Genomic DNA, 20,236 nt, shown 5'->3' with positions numbered 1-20,236 from the left:
TAAAAATGAAAGCTTGGATTCTGGAGCACCAAATTTGTGGCAAAGGGTGGATTCTGCAGCAAATCCCACGTCCATGGAATCTAAGTACACCCTGTCCTGAATCTAAACAGACAGCTTGGGGCAGGACTGTCTTTGTTCAGTGTTTGTACAGCGTCTAGCACAGGGATCTCAGATCACCACGAGGGCCACATGAGGAGTAGTACATTGGCCTGAGGGCCACATCACTGACACCTTTTCATATAAAGATACAAAAGCCCCCCTCCCACGAGGCCCCAACCCATCCCGCCTCTTCCCAGCCCCCATTCCAACCCCCTCCCCAAATCCCCGCCCTGGCCCCGTCTCTTCTCCGCCTCCTTCCCTGAGCATGCCACGTCCCCGCTCCTTCCCTCTCACTCCTGAAAAGTGCTAAGCGCCGCCAAACAGCTGTTTGGCAGCGGGAAGCACCTGGAGGTAAGGCAGAGGAGCGGGAGGTAGGCAGAGGAGCGGGGATGCAGCGTGCTGGGGTGGGGGGCGGCAGGGGAGGGAAGCTTGGCAACCGCAGGAAGTAACTCCAGGGGTGGAGGGGGGGGGAGCTTGGCGAGCTGGAGCAAATAACTCTGCAGGCTGCATGTGGCCCATGGGCCACGTGTTTCAGACCCCTGGTCTAGCACAATGGGGTCCATATCAAGGGTTCCTAGATGCTACAGTAACACACAAATAAATAACTTCAAGAAACAACTGAAATTCTTTTGAAGCTTTCAGTTTAAGGCAGATCTTAGCAAGACATTGCTCGACACAATGACATTAGGTTGGGCTGGCCCAGCAACATACTTACCGGCACAGAGGTAGATGTGGTGCTACTAGCCACAGCTGGCTTTATGGAGGAGGTTAGTAACTTGGCTACCCCCTGAGTCCCTCCACCAGAATCTCCATTTGGACCACCAGGTGGCGCTACTAGAGTCAGCTTCTGGGAGACGGGGTTTTTTTTGACCATGGAGCTTGGGGAGGACCGGCTGGAAGCCTGCCCTGGGGAGGGAGTCTGTACACCCGACAGCAAGCCCCCCGAGGAGGAGCTCTGGTGTGCAGACACTGCTGACGTGGAGCTGCTGGAAGAAGCCCCGTGCTTAGAGAGGGAGCTGGAAATGAAGGGAGATTTGTAGGACTGCCCTGAAGAGCTGGAGCTGGTGGAGTGCTTTCCTGTGTAGCTTAGCGATGCTGTTGAGGAGCCAGAGCTCTTGTGGGAGCTGCTAGAAGCTGGTGTGCTGCCCGCAGATGAGACCGAGGAATGGAAGCCCTGAGCTTTGGTCGATGGCTTGACCGGCTGGAGGAGGGAACGTGGGGGCACAGGGGAGACAGACTTGGGGCTCTGCAGTTTGACAAACGGAGCTGGGGACGTGAAGCTTTTCTGCTGTTGGCTGCTCGAGTGAAAGATTTTCACTTGGGCAACTGGCAAGGGGGTGGACGTCTGGGGCCCGTGACTCATTCGCTGCAGGCTGTGGTGCTTCTGTTTGGACTGGTGCGCATCGGGGAGGATTTTGCTGGGGGACACTTGGCAGGGCAGCTCTTTGTAACCAGAACTCTCTGCCTTTTTGTCTTGAGAGGACTGGCCCAAAGCCAGGGCCTGTTCGGCCAGGAAATTGAGAGGTGATTGTAGAGAGCCAGCAGGGGGTGGGGTAGGAGAAGAGCTGGACTTAGGAAAGTTCCGCTTCTCCTCTGAAGTTGCAAGACTTGGGATTTTCTCTGAAGGAGGCTTTGGGGGTCCGGGGAGAGTGAAATCAGGGCTCCCACAGGCTCGGCTGTTAAGCACAGCCAATTCCTTGGACACGGCTTCCAGGGAAGAGGTTGGGTTACGAATTAAGTCCTCGTCCAGGGAGTCGTCCATGCTAAAGGCAGCAAGGGTGGTAGTGCTGCTAGATGCTTGGGCAACGCTGAGACACAAGAGCTCTCTGGTCTGGGAGCTGATGCCAATGGCCACTCCCGGCGGCTCAGAAGGCAAAGAAACTGGGCCACTTGAGTGGATCAGTGGAACAGAAACCAGCGTCTTCTTATCTGGCTTACTGGAGGATTCCTGCAAGAAAGTTACAAGGAGTGAGACACCTTGCTAGACAGAGTTTACTGGTGAAAATGAACGAAAGTCAGCTTTGCAGGCTGCCTGTTCCATGCATTCAGGTGGCAGAAGTTGGAGAAGGCATAGCTGAGGAACTTGCCTTGCCTGCAGATCCCGTGAGAAACAATTGCAGCTGTACAGCGTCACAGCTGGTTGCTCTTTTTTTCACTTGCACAATATATTCAAATTACTCACATAGCCCTGCTGCAAACTACCCACGTGAGCGCCAACCCAGTGAACAACCACCCCATGCAGACACCAGACAAAGCTAGAAGGGAACTTTTGCCAGAACAGACTTTCAGTTTCCAGTTCCTTTCTGCTCTCAGCTGGGTTGGAAATACCTCTGTCTATACTTAGAATAGGAGATACCAGCAGTAATGGCAAAGGCAGTTTATTTACCCCACGAGAGGCTCCTCAGTGGGGTAAATAAACTGCCTTTGCCATTACTGCTGGTATCTCCTATTCTAAGTATAGACAGAGGTAACTACTGGCAAGAGATTTGATGACCACTGGATTTCAGTGGAGACAAGGAATTGAGGCATCTTGTTAAAATGTAAGACAAGTCTACAGACTCTGGGGGCCTACAGACTCGGGGAATCTAGATAGATGGTGGAGGCTTTGCCCTGTTTCAGCTAAACAAACATACTCAATTCCTCTCATGTTATGAGCACCGCTGAATAATTCACTTTCTCAGAGAAGAGTGTTACAGGGGAAACTTAGCGAGTTTGTATATTTGTGTTCCACAGTGGTTCTAAAGCAAGATTTTTTACACCTGTTCTATTAATGTAGCCTTTGCAGAGCTTGCTACATCTCTGCTTCCTATACAATCATGTTAGTATCCAAATGCCCTGGAACCAGCTGGAGTTTACCAGCACCCCACACATTCTCGCAGACAGCATCTGACCTGTGGAGACTAAGAAGCATCCTCCCGCTCTGATATAACAACCTGATATGCGGACAGCTCAGCGCACGTCATAAGCAACATTGTCCCTCCCCACCCTAAGATGGGTAAGTACAGCCACCGAGAGGCAGGGAGACAACAAAACTCACTTTCACCTTCACTTTTGGAGGAGCCATAACTTTCTTCTTCGCCCTGTTTGGAGAGAGACAAAAGACATATGAACTTCCCTGGAGAACAATCCAATTAAGGAGTGCACTGGGGGCTGTTAGTGGGAGTGCACCAACTGATCTCCACTGAGATTCACAGGAACAGAGGCAGCTTCTCAAGTTGCTAAGATTCAAATCACATGAGGTTTGCTATTGCTCTAGAAAGTCCTGCCTTCCATCCAGGAACACAAGGAAGGTGGGGGAGGATGCAGAAGTGTTGATGGAGCACTGGTCACTGAAAGCAATTGGCGTGCATGTCCTGAACCAGCTATTGCTTCAGTATAGAACTAAGTGCACTGCAATAATGCATTCCAGAAGTCACAAAGAACAGATAACTATAATAAGAGGCCGCAGAGAGAAACTGCCACAATCATTTGTGCTCAAGCCAGCCACAAATGCTACCTGGGATGCCAGGAGAAATCATGGATAGAGAAGTATCCTCAGATAAACTCTGTCAGCAAGGTTCTTCTCAGTCATTAGGGCAGGCACCATCTCAGCTGGACTCCACATGGTTCTCCTGGCAAACTGGTATCCCTCCTTCTTGCCTGCAATGAGCCTAGCTACCAGACTTATCCCAGACCCTCCTTCAGTAAGAAAAAGTCCATGTTTAATGAAGACCGATAGAGCAGGGTGCCATCTGCATACTGACGGAACCAAGCACAAGCTGTATCCATGCTCCCTCCAAGGGTAGAGCATACAAATGGCCCTTTCTGTTGAATCACTAAATTCTAGGAAAGCCCAGCCCAGGTTAGAGTTCTTATCTGGGGGAATCAAGGTGAACACATGCCAGCAAATCTATTGTTGGAGGTGAAGTCATATGCAAACAATAGCTACACTACTTCCCAGAGACGCTCTCCGCTCATGCAAAGCCAAGCTGCATCTGGAGAGAGCTGAACAAGCAAGACTGGAGGCCTCACATAGGGGCAAGGAACAAATGGGGAGAACTATTTGCTAGCAACCAATCTCACACTGTACAACAATAACCAAGGAGGAGGGCAAGTGCTGCAAGATACTCACAGGATTGATGTCAGGTGTCCATGCACACGCCTGCTCTCCTTGAACAGAGTCCTGAAAAACAGAGAGAGCAGTGAGCAGTTCTCTCCAGCCCTGCTCACTAGAATGACAGGGATCACGGGACACAATGGAGCTCTATTGTACCATGATGCATGCCGAGGTGAGCCAAACTGCCGGAGGCAGGAAACGCTAGTAACTTGGCACCCAATTCTTTTCAGGAAGCCCCTCTCCCACTGCAACAAAATCTCCCCATTCAAATCCTTCTCTGGGGTGGGGTGGGAGCTACTCTCTTCACAGGCTCCAAGTCTATTAATTATTACAGAACTTCACAGTGAGCCCTCTGCTACTCATATTGACTAAACAAACTGGCCTGGCAATACCAACACCAATTCAGTTAACAGAAGGATAACGGCAGCTGCTTCTCTAGGCCAGTGGCTCTCAACCAGGGGCACGCAGAGGTCTTCCAGGGGGTACATCAACTCATCTAGATACTTGCCTAGTTTTACAACAGGCTACATAAAAATTCCTAGTGAAATCAGTACAAACTAAAATCTCACACGATGACTTGTTTGTACTGCTCTATATACTATACACAATATTTATATTTCCATTGATTTATTTTATAATGATAAGGTAAAAATGAGAATATAACCAACTTTTCAGTAATAGTGTGCTGGGACACTTGTATTTTTATGTCTGATTTTGTAAGCAAATAGTTTTTAAGTGAGGTGTAATGTGGGGGTACGCAAGACAAATCTGTCTCCTGAAAAGGGTACAGGAAAGGCTGCGAGCCACTGCTCTAGATGTCTGGGTAAAAAGCTTACAAACACGCAGTCAGGGTTTATGTTTTTAAATGTAATTTAAATGTAACAAAATTAAAAAAAAAAAAAAAGCCAGCTTACTTTCACTAACTGCTGCTCTCTCAGCTCAGACCCTACAATACACCGGGCATGCACCACCACATCTCTGAACTCATCCACAAAATCTCTACTCTGTCCACATGGAAGGCCTTCTTCAAGATCATCATCATCTGCATTTTCATAGCACCTAGGACTGGTGCTGTACTAGGTGCTGTACAAACACAGAAGCAAAAGCCAGTCCCTTGCCCCAATGGGCTTACCCTCTAAGTACGTTAAACAGGAGACGACGGGTAGATGCTGACAAACTGGGGAATACAAGGAAACAAGAGACAATATTGGCTTGCATGATAAGAAGAGGTCTCAGCACACCGGCAGCTTAACCAAGCTCTGCCTTCTTGTGTACAGTGAATTGAGTTGTCTTGTATACGAACTGTATAGTTTGCCTAATGTTCCCATTCCTTTTCCCCTGCCTGCTTGTCTGCCCTTAGCCTGTGAGCTCTGAGGAGCAGAGAATTTTGCTTGAGCATTTGGAAAGCAACCAGAAAAAGCAATTTTTGTTCATAGTCACTGTCTAGTCAATTTCACATCTAAATTCTCATGCACTTAGTTGTAAGTTGCAATGGATACTCCTAAGTGCAGGAAATGCTTGTTTATATAGTGAAATGTTCATTGTTGTCTGTGTTTGTTTATTTGGAATTCAGAACACATGGAACTATTTCTATTACTCTCTCATAAAAGCTGATGTTTTACAAACCTCAGGTTGTGTGTCCAAATCCAGCAGTGTCCTTCTAAGCTCCAGAATCCTCCTTACCCATTTTCCAATCCCACTGCCTAGCTCAGGTTCTCTGAATGGCATGTTACAAACGTCCACAAGTTTGTGAACCTCCTTTCTGTGTACAACTGCAGTAACTAGGCATGCAGGTGTCCAGATTCACATGATGGTTATAAAAAGCTGGGACCTACTTTTCCCCTGCAGACTAACTCACTTCAGACAAAGGGATGAAGAATCCCCATATTAGAGGTTTAACCACTGCTCTTCTTTTAAGCTACTGAGCAAGACAATTGCCGACAGTGGCACCAAAGAGACTCTGCTTCCCATTCATGTGCTGGCTTCCTTAGTGGAATGTGTAAGGAGGAAACACAGCCTAGCTAATAAGAGTGAAGAGCTCAAGTTCAATTCCCACTTATGGAACAGACTCACTGACACACCTTGGGTGAGTCACTTATCCATGCTGATGCTTCTTCCCTTCTGGGAGATGAGGACACTACTGAGACCTCACTCATGTCTGACATGCAAGATCCTCTGAGATAAGGAACAGAGCCTCACTCTGTTAACAGCCTCACTCTGACTCACCTGGACTGCATCCAGCCCTTCGGCCAGAGGGGTTTGACCTCTGCGTCTAGAAAGGTCTTCACGTAATCCTCCAGAGACTGAGCCTTGTTCTTCTCCAGCTCGTAGCCATCCAGTTTAATCTTCACCACGTGGCAAAGCAGCTCCCTGAGGGATGGGCAGACTTCAGACCAGGTTACTCACAACAATTTCCCCCGGAGTGCACTCAATTAACCAGAGCTGAGTGAATATTTTATCAGTCTCCTCACATTAGGATTTGCCAGTCCAGGTCAGACTATGGAACAGATCGAGGATCCCAAGCCCAGAAGTTCCCAAGCAGTACTCCTTCAGAGAAGAGTGACACCTCCATAGTAATGCACCCAACCAACTGGGCAGAGTGGGTGAGTGAGTAGATACTTCCCAGCTCCTACAACTTAATACCCTGAGGCAGAAGATATGGTTACCCACTGCCATAACTTCAGCTGTTATTAATGGTCATGAAATTAAGCCTGTTTGTCTTGCTAGCCAACTGCAGCAGTTTGTTCTAGAAGGCAACTAGATGCTGTGTGAAGTGAAGTTTCCTTTATGGTCTAAAGGAACCAGCCCTTAATCTAATGTTGTGCCCTTGTTATGGAACAAAGAGACAAGCGGGGGTTGATCAGTTTTCTCTTTGCCCTTTATCATTTTCCCCCTTCAGCCATGTCACCCTACCCATATTCTTCTTTGCCAGACTCAAGAATGCAGCAGCTGGGATTCTAACCAGCTCTAGCAGTTTTAATTATCAGCAATCTGGTTACTTTAGAGTCTGTAGGACCTCATGTCCTCAGTGTAGCTCCTTCTTTCCCAGAAAGGCTCCCTACTATCAAATATCTTTAACCTCTCATCTAGCCACTATCTTGGCATCTACCCATTGAAGCCCCTTGCTGTCTCCTGCAGAGCCAGCACCATGCCTGGAAGCGGGAGCATTTTAGAATACACGCAGGATCTGAGACTAAAAAATGTTGCACTGCCCTCCTAAAAAATTGCAACACCAAGCCTCTGAGCAGCCTCTGAATGGATTCATTATTTAGGGTCAGACACACTCAGAAAGCCAGACATAAAACAAAGTCACACTGTGTACTACCAACTCCATCAAGCTTACGGGTCTGGAATGGAAAAGATTCAGTCAAAGACTCAGTCTGTCCAAACCTGATTTCATCGTTCCACTGAAATTTCTTCCGAGGTCCCATGATCCGCTTCCCTCCCTTCTCTTCATCATCTTCCTCATCAGAGCAAACCCGGTCTCTCTGCTCCTTGTCTTTTTCCTCTTCCAGCATCCTGAGAAGAGAATGGAATCAGTAAACTGTGGAACTCACTGCCACAGATGTCACAACGTTGCATGATTCAGAAAATCGACTGGACATGGACAAGAAGAACATCCGGAGTTATAAAATGCTAACATAAGCTATGGAAGAGATATTAATCCTCATGCTTCAGATTTTAAAACCATCTCTAATAACTAGATATTAGGAGATTTCTCACACCTTCCTCTGAAGCATCTGGTGCTACTACAGCAGAATCCCCTAACCTCTGGTACTCTAACAGGGTTGCTACAGCAAGACCACTGCACAAGGGGCAAGGACACAGCTTGACAACCCTTGTGCCCTTCAGCAATTCTCCATCTGGGCTTAAACACACAAACAGAAGACTGAAAAGAAGTAAAAGGCCACAAGAGCAACCTGCAGGTGGAGGGAACCTACTAAGAAGAGATGCAGATGGATAATGAGAAGAAAAGGAAAAGCTTACTTAGCAAACTTGGCCTGGGTATGTGCTTGACACTCCTCCTGATATTTAGCCATCTGCTCTGGCATCGCACGGCCAATGGCTTCCTTTAGCTTCTGGAGAGGCTCCTTCAGACGGCCACCCTGAAGAAAGTGACAGGACACAGTGAGGTTTCACACAGAACTTTCCATTCAAGAGATCCCATAGTTCAGAGATCATAGCAGTGTTGTAACTGTACCACTAGACATGGTGACTACTGTATAGTCAACAGAGGACAATAGTGCTTAATATAAAGAAGAAAATTCCTGATCTCCAGAGCATGGTCAAAGTGCAAATTAAAGGATAATGTGGTGCTTCTAAGATCACCCACCTGTTCATAAAGATAAAGTCTGCGGGCACGCTTGACCAGTGTATCTTTGCTGCAAGGAAGGAAGGAGGCCAGGTGAGCATACACCCCGGATCGGATCTGGCTATTCAGCTCACGGGTCTGCAGCTCTATGCTGAAGAATAGGATAGACAGACCATTGACTGTGACTTCAACATGATTTCCTCAAAGTAACACAAATATTCTGACATGAAGAAAGAGTCGTATAATACTAGGGATGTGGTGAGCTGACTCCAAGAATCACAGAGTCTAGGCTTTTCCACTCAATATATGCCCACCACCATCATAATGGAGCACATAACAAGCATATTACAGCCAATATAGGTCAAAAGTCTCATTTCTTCCATACTTCCTTCAAGGCAGTCAGGACCATGATGACCAGGAAAGCTTTAGGCAATGAAACAAGAAAGATATTCCTCAAGTTGCATAGTACCCTAGTCAAAACAGATCATAATAGAAACACTGTAGCCTAAATCAGAGATAACCTACCGTATATACTCCATCATAAGCCAGTTCGTTTATAAGTCAACTCCCCCAAGATGGATAAGTAAAAATGGAAAATTTTTATGATCCATTCATAAGCCGACCCTATAATTCAAGGGTCAGCAAACTTTGGCTCCTGGGCCATGAGGATAAGCTGCTGGCCTGGCTGGAGGTGCTCCGGCAGGCTGGGCCTGCTCCGGCAGGCTGGGCAGCACAGCCGCAGTCTGCTCCGGCGGGCCATACCAGGTGGCGCGGCCACAGCATGTACCAGCAAGCTGGGCGGGGCGGCACAGCCGCAGCGTGCTCCGGCACCCAGGCACTGCGGCCACAGCCTGCTCTGTGGGGTGCGGCTGAGCGGCACGGCTGCAGCTGCTTCGGAGGCTGGGGGAGAGCAGCATGGCCAGAAGCGGAGACACTCTGGTCGCGCCTCTTCCCTTCTGGCTGTGCTGCCTCTCCTTGCTCCCTCTGTTGGGGGGAGGGGCTGTGTCCCACCTCTCTTTCTCTATACCCGTTCATAAGCCCTCTGGTGGTTCCCTTTTTTACTAAAAAAATTCGGCTTATGGACGGGTATATACGGTACTTTTCACATTTCACCCTTCATCCAAGGCTCTCAAAGCACTTTGAGAAAATTGATATGGATATGGATACATGGATAAGGCATGTAGGTATTCTCTCCACTTTACAGATGGGCAAACCTAATAGTCAGGGTGGTAAAGGGAATCGCTCCAGGTCACGGAGCAAATCAGTGGCATATCCAGGAATTAAACCCAGCAGCTCCAGCTCCCAGTCCCCTCTTCTAACCAGGGGACACTCCCTATACCATTATGGATTGGATGGCAAGAAATATGACCACTACGAGCCCTCATGGAAAAAGGCTATTGTAATTAGAAGAGGCCACTTTATTTCCAGTTATAGAATCAGGATTTGATTCAACTGACCAAGCACAGCACATGTCAAACAGTTTATCTCAAACACCAGCCGGAGATGGAAACAGGATGACTGGACACACCTCTTAATTCCCTGCCCCCCACCCCCAAATAGTTGGCATACTCCAATTTAAGACCAATTATGGAGTACATCAGGGTTAGTCCCAACTCACCTAGGAGGAGTTTCACAGGGTGGTTCCCCACCCATGCCCCACAACCCTAGAGCGAGGAGATCTCCTCCCCCTAGATTTACCCGTGGAGTATGTTCATGTAACTTTCACCCTTCCCCAGAGTTGTGTCCCCTTCCTCTACATTAATGGCAGGTAAGAGATGAGGTTACTTACTCCAGTATGATGTTATTGATATCCTGGCTGAAGAACCTCTGTTTGCCTTCTCCTTCTGCAGCTCTGGCAGCCTGGTTCACAGTAAACAATACGAGCTGTTAGCTCACAGACAGCTACGAAGAGTCACAAGTAATCAAATGTTTTTCAAAGCAGCCTCAGGGATACGGTAATAAAATGCTACCAGCAACTTCATCCCAGGGAGACTCTGCATCGGTTATGTACCACGACTCCAAGTGGAGGTAACACCTACTATGCATGGCATGCGCTTCCCTGAATGAGCTTGGATCTTGTTCCACTTGTCAGGAACTGGAAGGACTGCCCCAAAACCCCAGCCAATCAGCTAGCTGCACTAGGATCCCTCTAGTTGAAGCTTTGCCATTAACTCTACACAGGGCCATTCACAATTGGGATGCAATCACTAGCTTCGCATGGAGGCTGAGTTTTGCTCTATTTCACTGGAATATACTCCAAGTAAACTACACCAACGTAAGATACGCTCTGCTTTCCCCCAAGTTGCCTTGGGCCTCTCTGCCTTAGGAAGGGGGTGTTCTGCCGCTTGCTCTGACCTGCGTCTACAGCATTGCCTACTCTCACCTCTACAAGGAAAGCATGTGGCTCTCCTGAGAGGTGCTCCAGAGTTGGGTACCAATGTGCCTGGCAGCATTCCAAGGAATATCTGAAAAGAATACTACTCCAGTGCAGCTCTGCATTTCTGGGCCATCCAGCCACTGCCTTCATTTGAATGGATGCACTGGAAGATGTCTGCCAACACACATGGGCCTGCCAGCAGGGGAGGGTTATAGAAACTGAAGAGAAATGGAACCAATACTGCTCATTAACAAACCCAGATGGAGGCATAAGGGTACAAGAGGAGACATGCTGTCACCAAGCAGCACCCACCAGCACTGAAAGCAATGCAAGCCCATACAATGTGCCAGGTAAGGCACCACTTCCTCTGCTGCATAAGCCCCAGATTTGTTGTGTTCTTGTCACACAATTCCGCACATCCAATGCAGACAGTCTATAATTAAATAACCATCCAGGAAAACCAGGGGCACTCTAGCATTTCCTCTCAGACTTCAACCGGTCATTCATAGAAAAGCAAAATGTTTCATGAGAATGGATTGATTCTGACAACATTTTAATATAGAACACATTTGGGGAAAAAAAGGTGGTTTTGATAAGCTCAAAATATTCCATTTCGACCTCTTTGGAATGCAGCATTTGGATTTTCCGTTTCAAGATGACTTTTCATTTCAATTGTTTTATTTTACATTCTATCAGAATGAAATCTTTCAATTGCACCAAAACAATTTTTTTCCCCAGAATTTTGTTACATGGGAAATTTCGAAATTATTTTCGTTCTGTTTTGGAATGGAACAATATTTTAGAAAATCCAAAAAATTTCCTGCAAAATGGAAAATCTACTTCCTGCCCAGTTCCAGTTTCTTACTGGTGAGGAGGAGGTCTGGGGAATTCAACCCACTGGCCTGCCTGCTTGGAGACAAGATCCTTTGCATCATCCAGGAGATGGACTATCATCCCACAGATCTGGTCCAGCTCTAGTTTTAACAATTCTCGTTTATTTTACTCTAAACAATTGTACAATTTCTCGGTTGAGGCAAGAGTGAGGAAAGAAGAGACTCAGGCCCTACGTGCTATCTCATTTCTTGGCAGCTCCCAGCTTGCCTTCCTTTAGTGTCAAGTATCAGAGGGGTAACCGTGTTAGTTTGGATCTGTAAAAAGTGACAAAGAGACCTGTGGCACCTTATAGACTAACAGACGTATTGGACCATAAGCTTTCGTGGGTGAATACCCACTTGATCAGATGCAACTGACAAAGTGGGTATTCACCCACGACAGCTTATGCTCCAATACGTCTGTTAGTCTATAAGGTGCCACAGGACTCTTTGTCGCTTTCTTTTGTGTGTAAGCCTAATAATGTCAACAGAAACACCTAGCGACAGGAGCCCCTCCCCACTGTCAAGCCTCAATGAGGCACAATGTGGGGCTGGAGGAAGGGCAGGATGGTTGGACTGTAAATATGATCCCATCAAGCCAGAAGCAGACAATATAAGGAGTCCTGCCCTCACTTCTCAAGGCTGTCCCCCACTCCCAACCCCGCCCCAGAAAACCCTCCAGCTCAACAGTCAATGATAGTTCTCACTTCAATGCACCTGTGAAATTGAGAAGCACTCTCCCTCCCTTGTGGCCAAGCAGACGACTCCTTAGCAACTAGCGTACCTGGTATGTTTCAACCCCTGGGAAAAAGGAGCTTCTCCTTGCAGCTCAGCACAAGACGGTCCCAGGGCACAATCCTTTATTTCATGCTGCAGCAGTCAGACCTGCGCTTGCAGTTCAGGTAGCATATGCAGCATGAGACAAGGACTGCTTCTGTGAAGGAGAGGGGCCTCTTACTTACTCCTAATTTGGTTTCTCCTGGTCCCTACTAGGCCAGTCTGGACACTAGGCAATAGGACTTCCTAGCAGAAGACAGAGGACCAACTAAATGTGCTAGGTCAACACATACAAAAGGGTCAGTTCCAGCCAAGGAATCCTGTACAGGAAGTTTCCCGAGCAACAAAAATTGCAGACAAAAACCCACCTAAAAAAAAAAAAAAAAAAATCAGAGCAATAAGAATGAGAAACGATGGTAAAAATAATTCAAACAACTGGAGGAGGGATAGCAAGGAATTACAGGTTGTGACTGAGGCCGCCTAGTACCATTTCTGTGCTGGTGAGTGGAAGTATACAAGAAAGCAGGGCTGGGGTTACCCAGGACGTACACACACAGAGTTAGCCAGTCCTAGCAATGGCAGATGGCTTTGAAATCCCTTATACTGATGCTTCAAGCTCCCGGCTGGTAAGGGCTGAATGAGTGAGGAGAGGTCCTACATCCCTACAGTGATTCCCATCTCTGATAGCACAGCAGACAGATGGCCAACAGACACCACCCCACAGACGAAAAACAAAAATTCTTTTCAAAAAAAGAGAGGTCACACTATGAAAATCCTACCAGGGAGAAGAGGGTTAAAACCAAAAACTCAAAGGCACGAAAAGAAGAATGTCTGAAAGCTTCATTTAGACAAAGGGATGCTCCCAGCTGCTGATATGGGCAGAAAACTGGCCTCTTTTAGGGTATGTGCATCCAGAAGTGTGGCCTTTGTCCACCTTCAACTGCTAACAAGGTCTGTTCCCCAGAGTCCAGTCTGACCAAGGGGGCTTAAGAAATGCAAGTTTGAAAATGCAACTGTTTCTTGCCCCCTAGAAACATATCCCAGCAGCGACCCTGCTTTTCTACGACACTGTGAAATGTTCCCCCATAACCACGCAGTAACTGCCCATCACACTAACTCACAGTAGTGTAATAATTAACTCTGTCAAGGGAGCCACTGTATTACTCACCACTAGCTAACATACACTCCAGGGACATCCCTTCCAGCTGTTATCCATTAACAGCAAGAGCAACAAATGGCTACCTCCATGAAAAGTTCCATGTCATTTTATCATCCACTCTTTGCTGTGGCAACACCTTGCTGAACTTTCTATCCTGTGATGCCTCAGTGCTGACAGCTCACCACCACTACAGAGTTCAGGTTTCTAAGAGGGCCGTGCTAAAGGAGAGGAACTACCTCAACAGACATGTAAGAGCACATTCTCTAAGATGGTGACTGTCCCATTGTTTTACATTAGGATAAGAGCAGAGGTTAGGACCTGAAGTCTACATTTAAATGTTAGTAGCAGGACAGAAATGTCACCATGACTACATGTCCATAAACAAATGACGTGACAGCTCTTACATTAGCTGAAAGAAATACCACATGATTTTTAAAATGCAATTCCCTAAAGTATCCTCAAGGGGCTCAGTGTTTACTGCCTCAAAATCTCCATATCACAGTCTTCTAGAATTAAAAATACTCTCTCCCTTCTCCCAGAATGGTCAGTGCCACAACAGTGGGATCTGAAAGTCAAGCTGGGTTCTGTCTTTCCATCTCAGACCTCTCTGCCAGTAAGAGAGACACGGGTGATGCGTGTGAAGATATAGTTAAGCCTTAACTGAGGCATCCACCTCTGTGCATCTCAAGGTGAAGATTCTGTAACTGGAGCTGAGTTAACAATGCTAATGAATCCTCATTCCTGGATATATGAATTCTACAATGTTACAAGATGTCAAGAGAAGCTAAAACTTATCGCTGGCATCTGCTTGTTTTAGTGTACAGGAGGCTGAATGTAGTGCCACTTCAGAGTCACTTTTCGCACCACCACTGGACTTAAAGGCTATTATCCTGGAACTTGACTCCCAGCTTCACTGCCTCCTATTATAAGCCCACTCAGGTTAAGTCAGTCATGGAAATTAGAGATGAAACTGACTTAGAGACTTGGTGAGCTAATATCTCTCCAAGACAAGGATAAAGGTTATGCTTACCAGCTACTGAACGTAGTATGCTTCAGCTAAGCAGCGTTTTAATACCATCTCAAAGCACAGAGTGCAGAAGAAGTGCAGCAAAAGCTGGGGTGATCCCTACCTGGACTACACCTGGCTCTACACACAATCCCTCACTTCGATAAGTGGTGGGGAACTATGTGAAGTGAAGCCAATCCTACTTCAGAAAGAGACCCACCAGACGGAGCAAGGGGGCTTAAAAGCTGCAGACCCACCTGTGTATGAAACAAAAGAGGCTTGTCCTCCTCCATCAGCTGCACAATCCATCCACCACCTACTCGACAGTACACCCCATGCCTAACCTAGCTGCAATACCTGAGTCAGTTCTTTGATGCGTTTCTCCAGTGTGGCTGGTACTCCGTCTGGGAGGGAAGGTGGCTGTTTGAACTCCTGTTCCAAGCCCATTCCAGGAGGGTCACTCCCATCTTCCATGTCATGGAAAGGACTCCCTTCTGGAGATTCATTGAAGAGATGCTCCAGGTCTAGCTCGGTCAGGGAGTCCATAGCAGTGGCAGCCTGAAGCAAGTCACTGGCACTGGCATGGCCAAAGAGAGATAGCAAAGGATCAGACATAGTCTCCACTTCCCGCGGGGTCGGAGCTTCTGCTGGTGAGGGTGTCACCATCTTCTGCTCCTCATCTCTCTTCTTCTGAGCTTCCTTCTCCTTATGGAATTTCTTCAGCATCTCTTTGACACTCAGAGCACCAGAATATTTCTTCTTCTTCTTCTCCTTACTAGCATTCAGTGCTGTGAAGCTGTAAGCGAGGGAAAAACAAGGACATCTTTATGACAATAAGCCCCACAAAGGGAAGGGAATATCGCAAGAAGAAGGGAGGAGAGAGGAAATACCTTTGTATCAGCTCAGAGCATCAACCACACATGCTGATCCCCAGGTGAAACTTAGCCAGGACCTGCTCTAGTTCCCCCAGAACATGGAGCTACTGCCTCTAGAGGCCATTGCTAGGAATTTAGCGCTGCGTTACTGAAAATGTACAACTTTGTACAGCGCCAAGTGCTGATAGTGACTCAGGGATATTCCTGTTCAACATACTATTTTTTTTTAGATTTACCTGACTATTAAATGTTCTCCCTTCTAGTTCTATCACATAACAAGTTCACCTCCCATTATACAATCCACTATATCTCTTGTACATACTTGTCCAATCATTCTCATGTCAGACTTCATGAATATATTTCCCACGGAACAGTAGTTAAGTGGGGAGTGAAGATGTTTGATGCAACTACCCTCAAACACGTTACTATATCACAGAGGAAACAGCCGACAGGCCACTGGAAATGATGGATAGTCCAATACACACCAGCCATCTTCAGCAAGGAAGGGCTGAGAATGCCCATCACAACACTGCTCTAAGCGCTCCACTTGCTCCCCATTTGATTCCATCATCACTCTGAAGTCTCGGTCGTAATGTTAAGATTCTTCATGCACTACAGCATAGCTCTCTTAGAGCCTACCTCCCCATCTATGGCCCACTCACCATGAGCATTCTAGGGGGTACTCTTGTGAGCTGTGTCTTAGAGGTGCAGAGAGGGCAGGAGATTCTTGGTGTGGGGCAGATGTGGAATTCTTTATACCAATGATAGGGCCTAATACAATGCAAGATCTAGCTCATGCACAAGTCCTCTCGTGCTGATGGGACCTGGTATGGTGGAGCTTAAATCTCCTGTTCCATCAAGGTATGCTTTTAATTAATCAGGTGCATGCAACCCAGCTAGCACAGCAATGGATGCACTAGAAGTGCGCAAATTGAAACCTAAACCATTAGCACTAAGGACTGAAACATGACAAGAGTTGATTTGAAGGAAGCCTTTTAAACATTTCCCTTCTAGTAGCAACGCCACATCAAATTCCCTTTTTTGACTGACTTTCAAGGTTCCAAGCACTCAACATGACAAGTCAGATGGCTTTTAAGAGAGAGACAGGACTGGAACAGAAATGAAACAGCACAAAAGAAAAGAAAACACAGGAAAATAATTGAAGTGAAGGGGGAAGAGGCCAATGGGAAAGGGCATCGAGCCAGCCGCAGAGCAGAGACGGGAGGGGTGAATGGGGAAAGAGCCAGCAAGGCAAAGAAAGCAGATACAGAAATCAAAGCAAGTAAAAACTGCAGCTGTTGGGAAGCATTAGAACACTTATAGTGAGAAAAGGAACTGGTTACATTTGTAGCCCACCAATGACGAGCCAGTTTCAAAGGAGAGAGATTAAAGAGAGCAAGCACTCAAAACCAGAAATGTCTTGTGCAAGGGGTCAAACATCTGCCCAGGGGTGGCATCAGCACGCTGCTTTGCATTTCAGCTCTGATCGCTCACCCCAGCCTCCTAACACCTCTCTCCATGCTAGCCTAACACTCCATGCTCCTTCCCATCCTTCCCTCCCTGCTGTCCCCATTTCAATATCCGTTTATCTTCCTTTCCCTTCCTCGTCTACACTCACCCCCTCATGCCAGTCCCCCTCAGCCATCCCTGTGCCCATCATGAATAGAGAGAACACAACTAATGAAAAGAAATGCAGCTAACGAGCCAGGTGCCCCTCACTGCCCCCACCCCTTTGCTTGGATGCTGGGCCCTAATCCCCTAAACCTGCATCTGGCTTTTTGCCCATCTCGACTGTAAACTCTTTGGGGTAGGGAAGCATCTTCCTAGGAGCTTATCCAGCCCCCACCACCACAGTGCTTTGACTGGGGCTTTTGGGCACTACTGCAGTACAGCTACATGCAATCTGGCCTTGGCGAGGCAGGGGGCAGACTGGCACCCAGAACTTCCATAACCCCCATGAATACACAGGGCTCCCTCTCACCCGGCTTTGGGGAACTTGGATTTTTTTGACTTCTTTTCCTTGTCATAGGAGTCGTCTTTCTTCTTCTTCTTCATCTTTTCACCTCCTTCTTTCAACTTCCGCTTCTGGGGATTAAACACAAGCCAGAGTCAGAGGGGGTGGGCTGTACAACAGTGACCTCTTGCCCCTGGGAGGCCCTTCTAAGCCCTACTTCTGATTTGCCACTAACAGCTGCTGAATGTCTCAAATCAACCCCCGCTGGATACTAACACCACGTACACATAGAACAGCACATAGCTACTGCCTGCTCTAGCACACACCATCTTAGCTCTTCTGGGATCCCTCTAGCTCAACCCAGTACCACATGAACAAAGACAACTGAATTTCCCACCTCCCTTTTATTCAGGTCAGTTTAGTGCTGGTGAAATCTGCCTGTTTGATAGCCCTGGAGGTTTAAACCCTTCAAACAGCTGGTACCATAGCACAGTAGCGCAAGCTTCCCCAGCAGAGCCCTCCGTTCCCAACATGCCTCAGCACCAATGTGAAAGGCTCACCTCTGGGGCCAGACAGGAGGATATTTCCACTCAGGCCTGAGCTTCCCTGCTAAGATTTGCCACCTCCGAAGGGTGATAATTGTGGTGCCATTTCTCTTCTAGGACTGAATGGAGACCACCCACTCGTTCTACCGAGACAGAGCTTTCTCTGGGTTACTACCAAACAGGACAGGATTTGAACCAGTGATCTGGGGCTAAACGCTCCTAATATCTCCATAACCAAGCCCCCCAAACCAGCCAGAAACCCAACCCAAAGTTACAAAACATTATTTCCTTTGCAGCAAATCCAACCTATCCACCGAAATTTAATGACAGAAAATACTCCCTAATGGCAGAATCTCTGACCTTGGGAGATTTCTTCTTTTTCTCTTTGATAAAGTCATCCTCCGATTCAGATGCCTGTCGGAACTGCAGCGTTCCCGAGTTGATATAAAACCCTCCATATTTTGTAGTTAGAGAAGCTGGAACAAGCTCGTCGTACTGGGAACAAAAGAAAGAACCATCTATTAGTGGTGTAAGTTAGTCTGTTCCCATGTTAGATAGCAGCGGGACGGCACGCTCCCACTCCCCACTAACAAGTCTCCTTGGGGGACAGCGTGTCTGAGAACTAGGGATTCTCCCACCCTGCAGATGCCCCTGGAGTTGTCATTGCACTGCCCCAGCATGCTCCTTCCCTGCACTGCACTAACTCTCCCACATGCCCACCTGCAGCCCTAGAAGCAGCTGAATGTACAGCTCTTCATTCATTACTCACCGCTTCAGAATTATCAATGAAGGAATCAGACTCGTCGTACCCATACCCCATATCAATCAAGTCCTGCATACGGTCCTTCCTGCGTTTCTTGCCACCCTGAAATGATAGAGATCGATGACATCCCCCTCTCCTCAGTCTATTGCAGGGACCAGTCCTGACACAGGAGGCTGGCTCTTCTCAGCCTAGACCGAGGTAGCACTCCCTCTTTTCACTCTTCACGTCGTTGGGAAGGGACCTGGCTGGGTGAGCGCTGGGGCTGGATCCCAGGCTTCTCACACACGAGTACAGACCTCCTCTAACAGGCAGGGGTGCTACTCTCTGATCATGTAACCAGAGTAACATTGAGTTGAATTTATTTCTCCTCCATTGGCATGAGTGAAACAGCAATATAAGAAAGGCAGACAGAGACCTTAGCACCAGTTTTTAAAAAGGCACTCAACACCTACGAGCCCAACCCAAAGTGACAAAAACCCTGCACTGTCATGTCTCCTCCCCAGACCATGCCCCTAAAGCCACCCCCTTAGAACAGATTAACCATTGGAACAAGATACCAAAGAAGATGGGATTCTCCACATCAGGTCTTCAAACCAAGATTAGGTGTCTTTCTAAAAGATCTGCTCTAGTTCAATCAGGAGTTAGAGGGTCTGACACGGGAATTCCAGAGTGAAATTCTCTGGCCTTTTTTTGCAGGTCAGCCTAGATGATCTGTTTTCAAAATTGTGGGGCATGCCCCAGGAGGTTATCGTTGCGGGGAGAGGAGCGCAAGGACCTGACTAGTTAGGAACTTTTCTTGTTTCTTCAAAGTATTGTTGATCAAGTAAGAATTCCTCTCACAAGCTGTCACCAGCTCCCGCTGTCAGTGCCATGCTGGAAGATCAAAAAGGGAGGGAGGAGGAGCAAGGGTGCACAACCTCTTCCTTGGCAGGAGGGGCCCCATTCCAGCTCACTCGCTTCTACAGAGGCTGATGTGCAGGCGCCCCCTTTGGAGGTGGTTCCTCCCTGCCTAGACAGACTCCTGCACATGCATGCTGGGGTTTGCACCAGGGCCAGAGGTCCCTGTAGCCTGTGAGTGATTCTGGGGGCGGTCCAAGGGTGGGGGCAGAGCCTGACTGTCTGTGTCCTGCTGCGATACTTACAGGCTGGGGAGCAGTGGGGCACCCCAGCCAGGATGGGCTCCCAAACCCCAGGCATCGGTGGAAATACCATTTCTTAGGACAAGAATCTCCTGGGGTGGGGGGGAGCATGCAGCAAAAAAACATTTGGGAACCTCCAGCTTAGGTGATTATGATGATCCATTCTGGCCTTAAGATCTATGGACATCTGTGTAATGTTTATCGTGCAATGTATTGAATTTAACATATTGTCCATTCAATTTCTGATTTAAAAAAAATACAA

General features: G+C 47.5%; 1 protein-coding gene across 7 annotated transcripts in view; it reads right to left on the bottom strand.

Moving 5' to 3' along the window:
• UBN1 (ubinuclein 1) overlaps window positions 1-20,236 on the bottom strand; it is a 79,014-nt gene that overhangs the window by 9,148 nt on the left and 49,630 nt on the right. For 6 of the 7 annotated variants that reach the window (XM_044978655.1, XM_044978660.1, XM_044978659.1 and 3 more), the window contains exons 4-15: window positions 18,842-18,937; window positions 18,433-18,567; window positions 17,555-17,658; window positions 15,056-15,494; window positions 10,297-10,367; window positions 8,529-8,658; window positions 8,183-8,301; window positions 7,586-7,714; window positions 6,422-6,565; window positions 4,211-4,261; window positions 3,137-3,179; window positions 815-2,047 (exon numbers count right to left, since the gene is read on the bottom strand). In XM_044978655.1, the coding sequence (XP_044834590.1) occupies window positions 815-2,047; window positions 3,137-3,179; window positions 4,211-4,261; window positions 6,422-6,565; window positions 7,586-7,714; window positions 8,183-8,301; window positions 8,529-8,658; window positions 10,297-10,367; window positions 15,056-15,494; window positions 17,555-17,658; window positions 18,433-18,567; window positions 18,842-18,937 (2,694 nt within the window). The remainder of the gene's footprint in view (window positions 1-814; window positions 2,048-3,136; window positions 3,180-4,210; window positions 4,262-6,421; window positions 6,566-7,585; window positions 7,715-8,182; window positions 8,302-8,528; window positions 8,659-10,296; window positions 10,368-15,055; window positions 15,495-17,554; window positions 17,659-18,432; window positions 18,568-18,841; window positions 18,938-20,236) is intronic. The other variant, XM_044978656.1, reaches the window with a different exon arrangement.

This window comes from Mauremys mutica, chromosome 11 (assembly GCF_020497125.1).
Source record: "Mauremys mutica isolate MM-2020 ecotype Southern chromosome 11, ASM2049712v1, whole genome shotgun sequence".
Taxonomy (NCBI): Eukaryota; Metazoa; Chordata; order Testudines; family Geoemydidae; genus Mauremys; species Mauremys mutica.
This window is presented reverse-complemented; position numbering and strand designations above follow the sequence as displayed.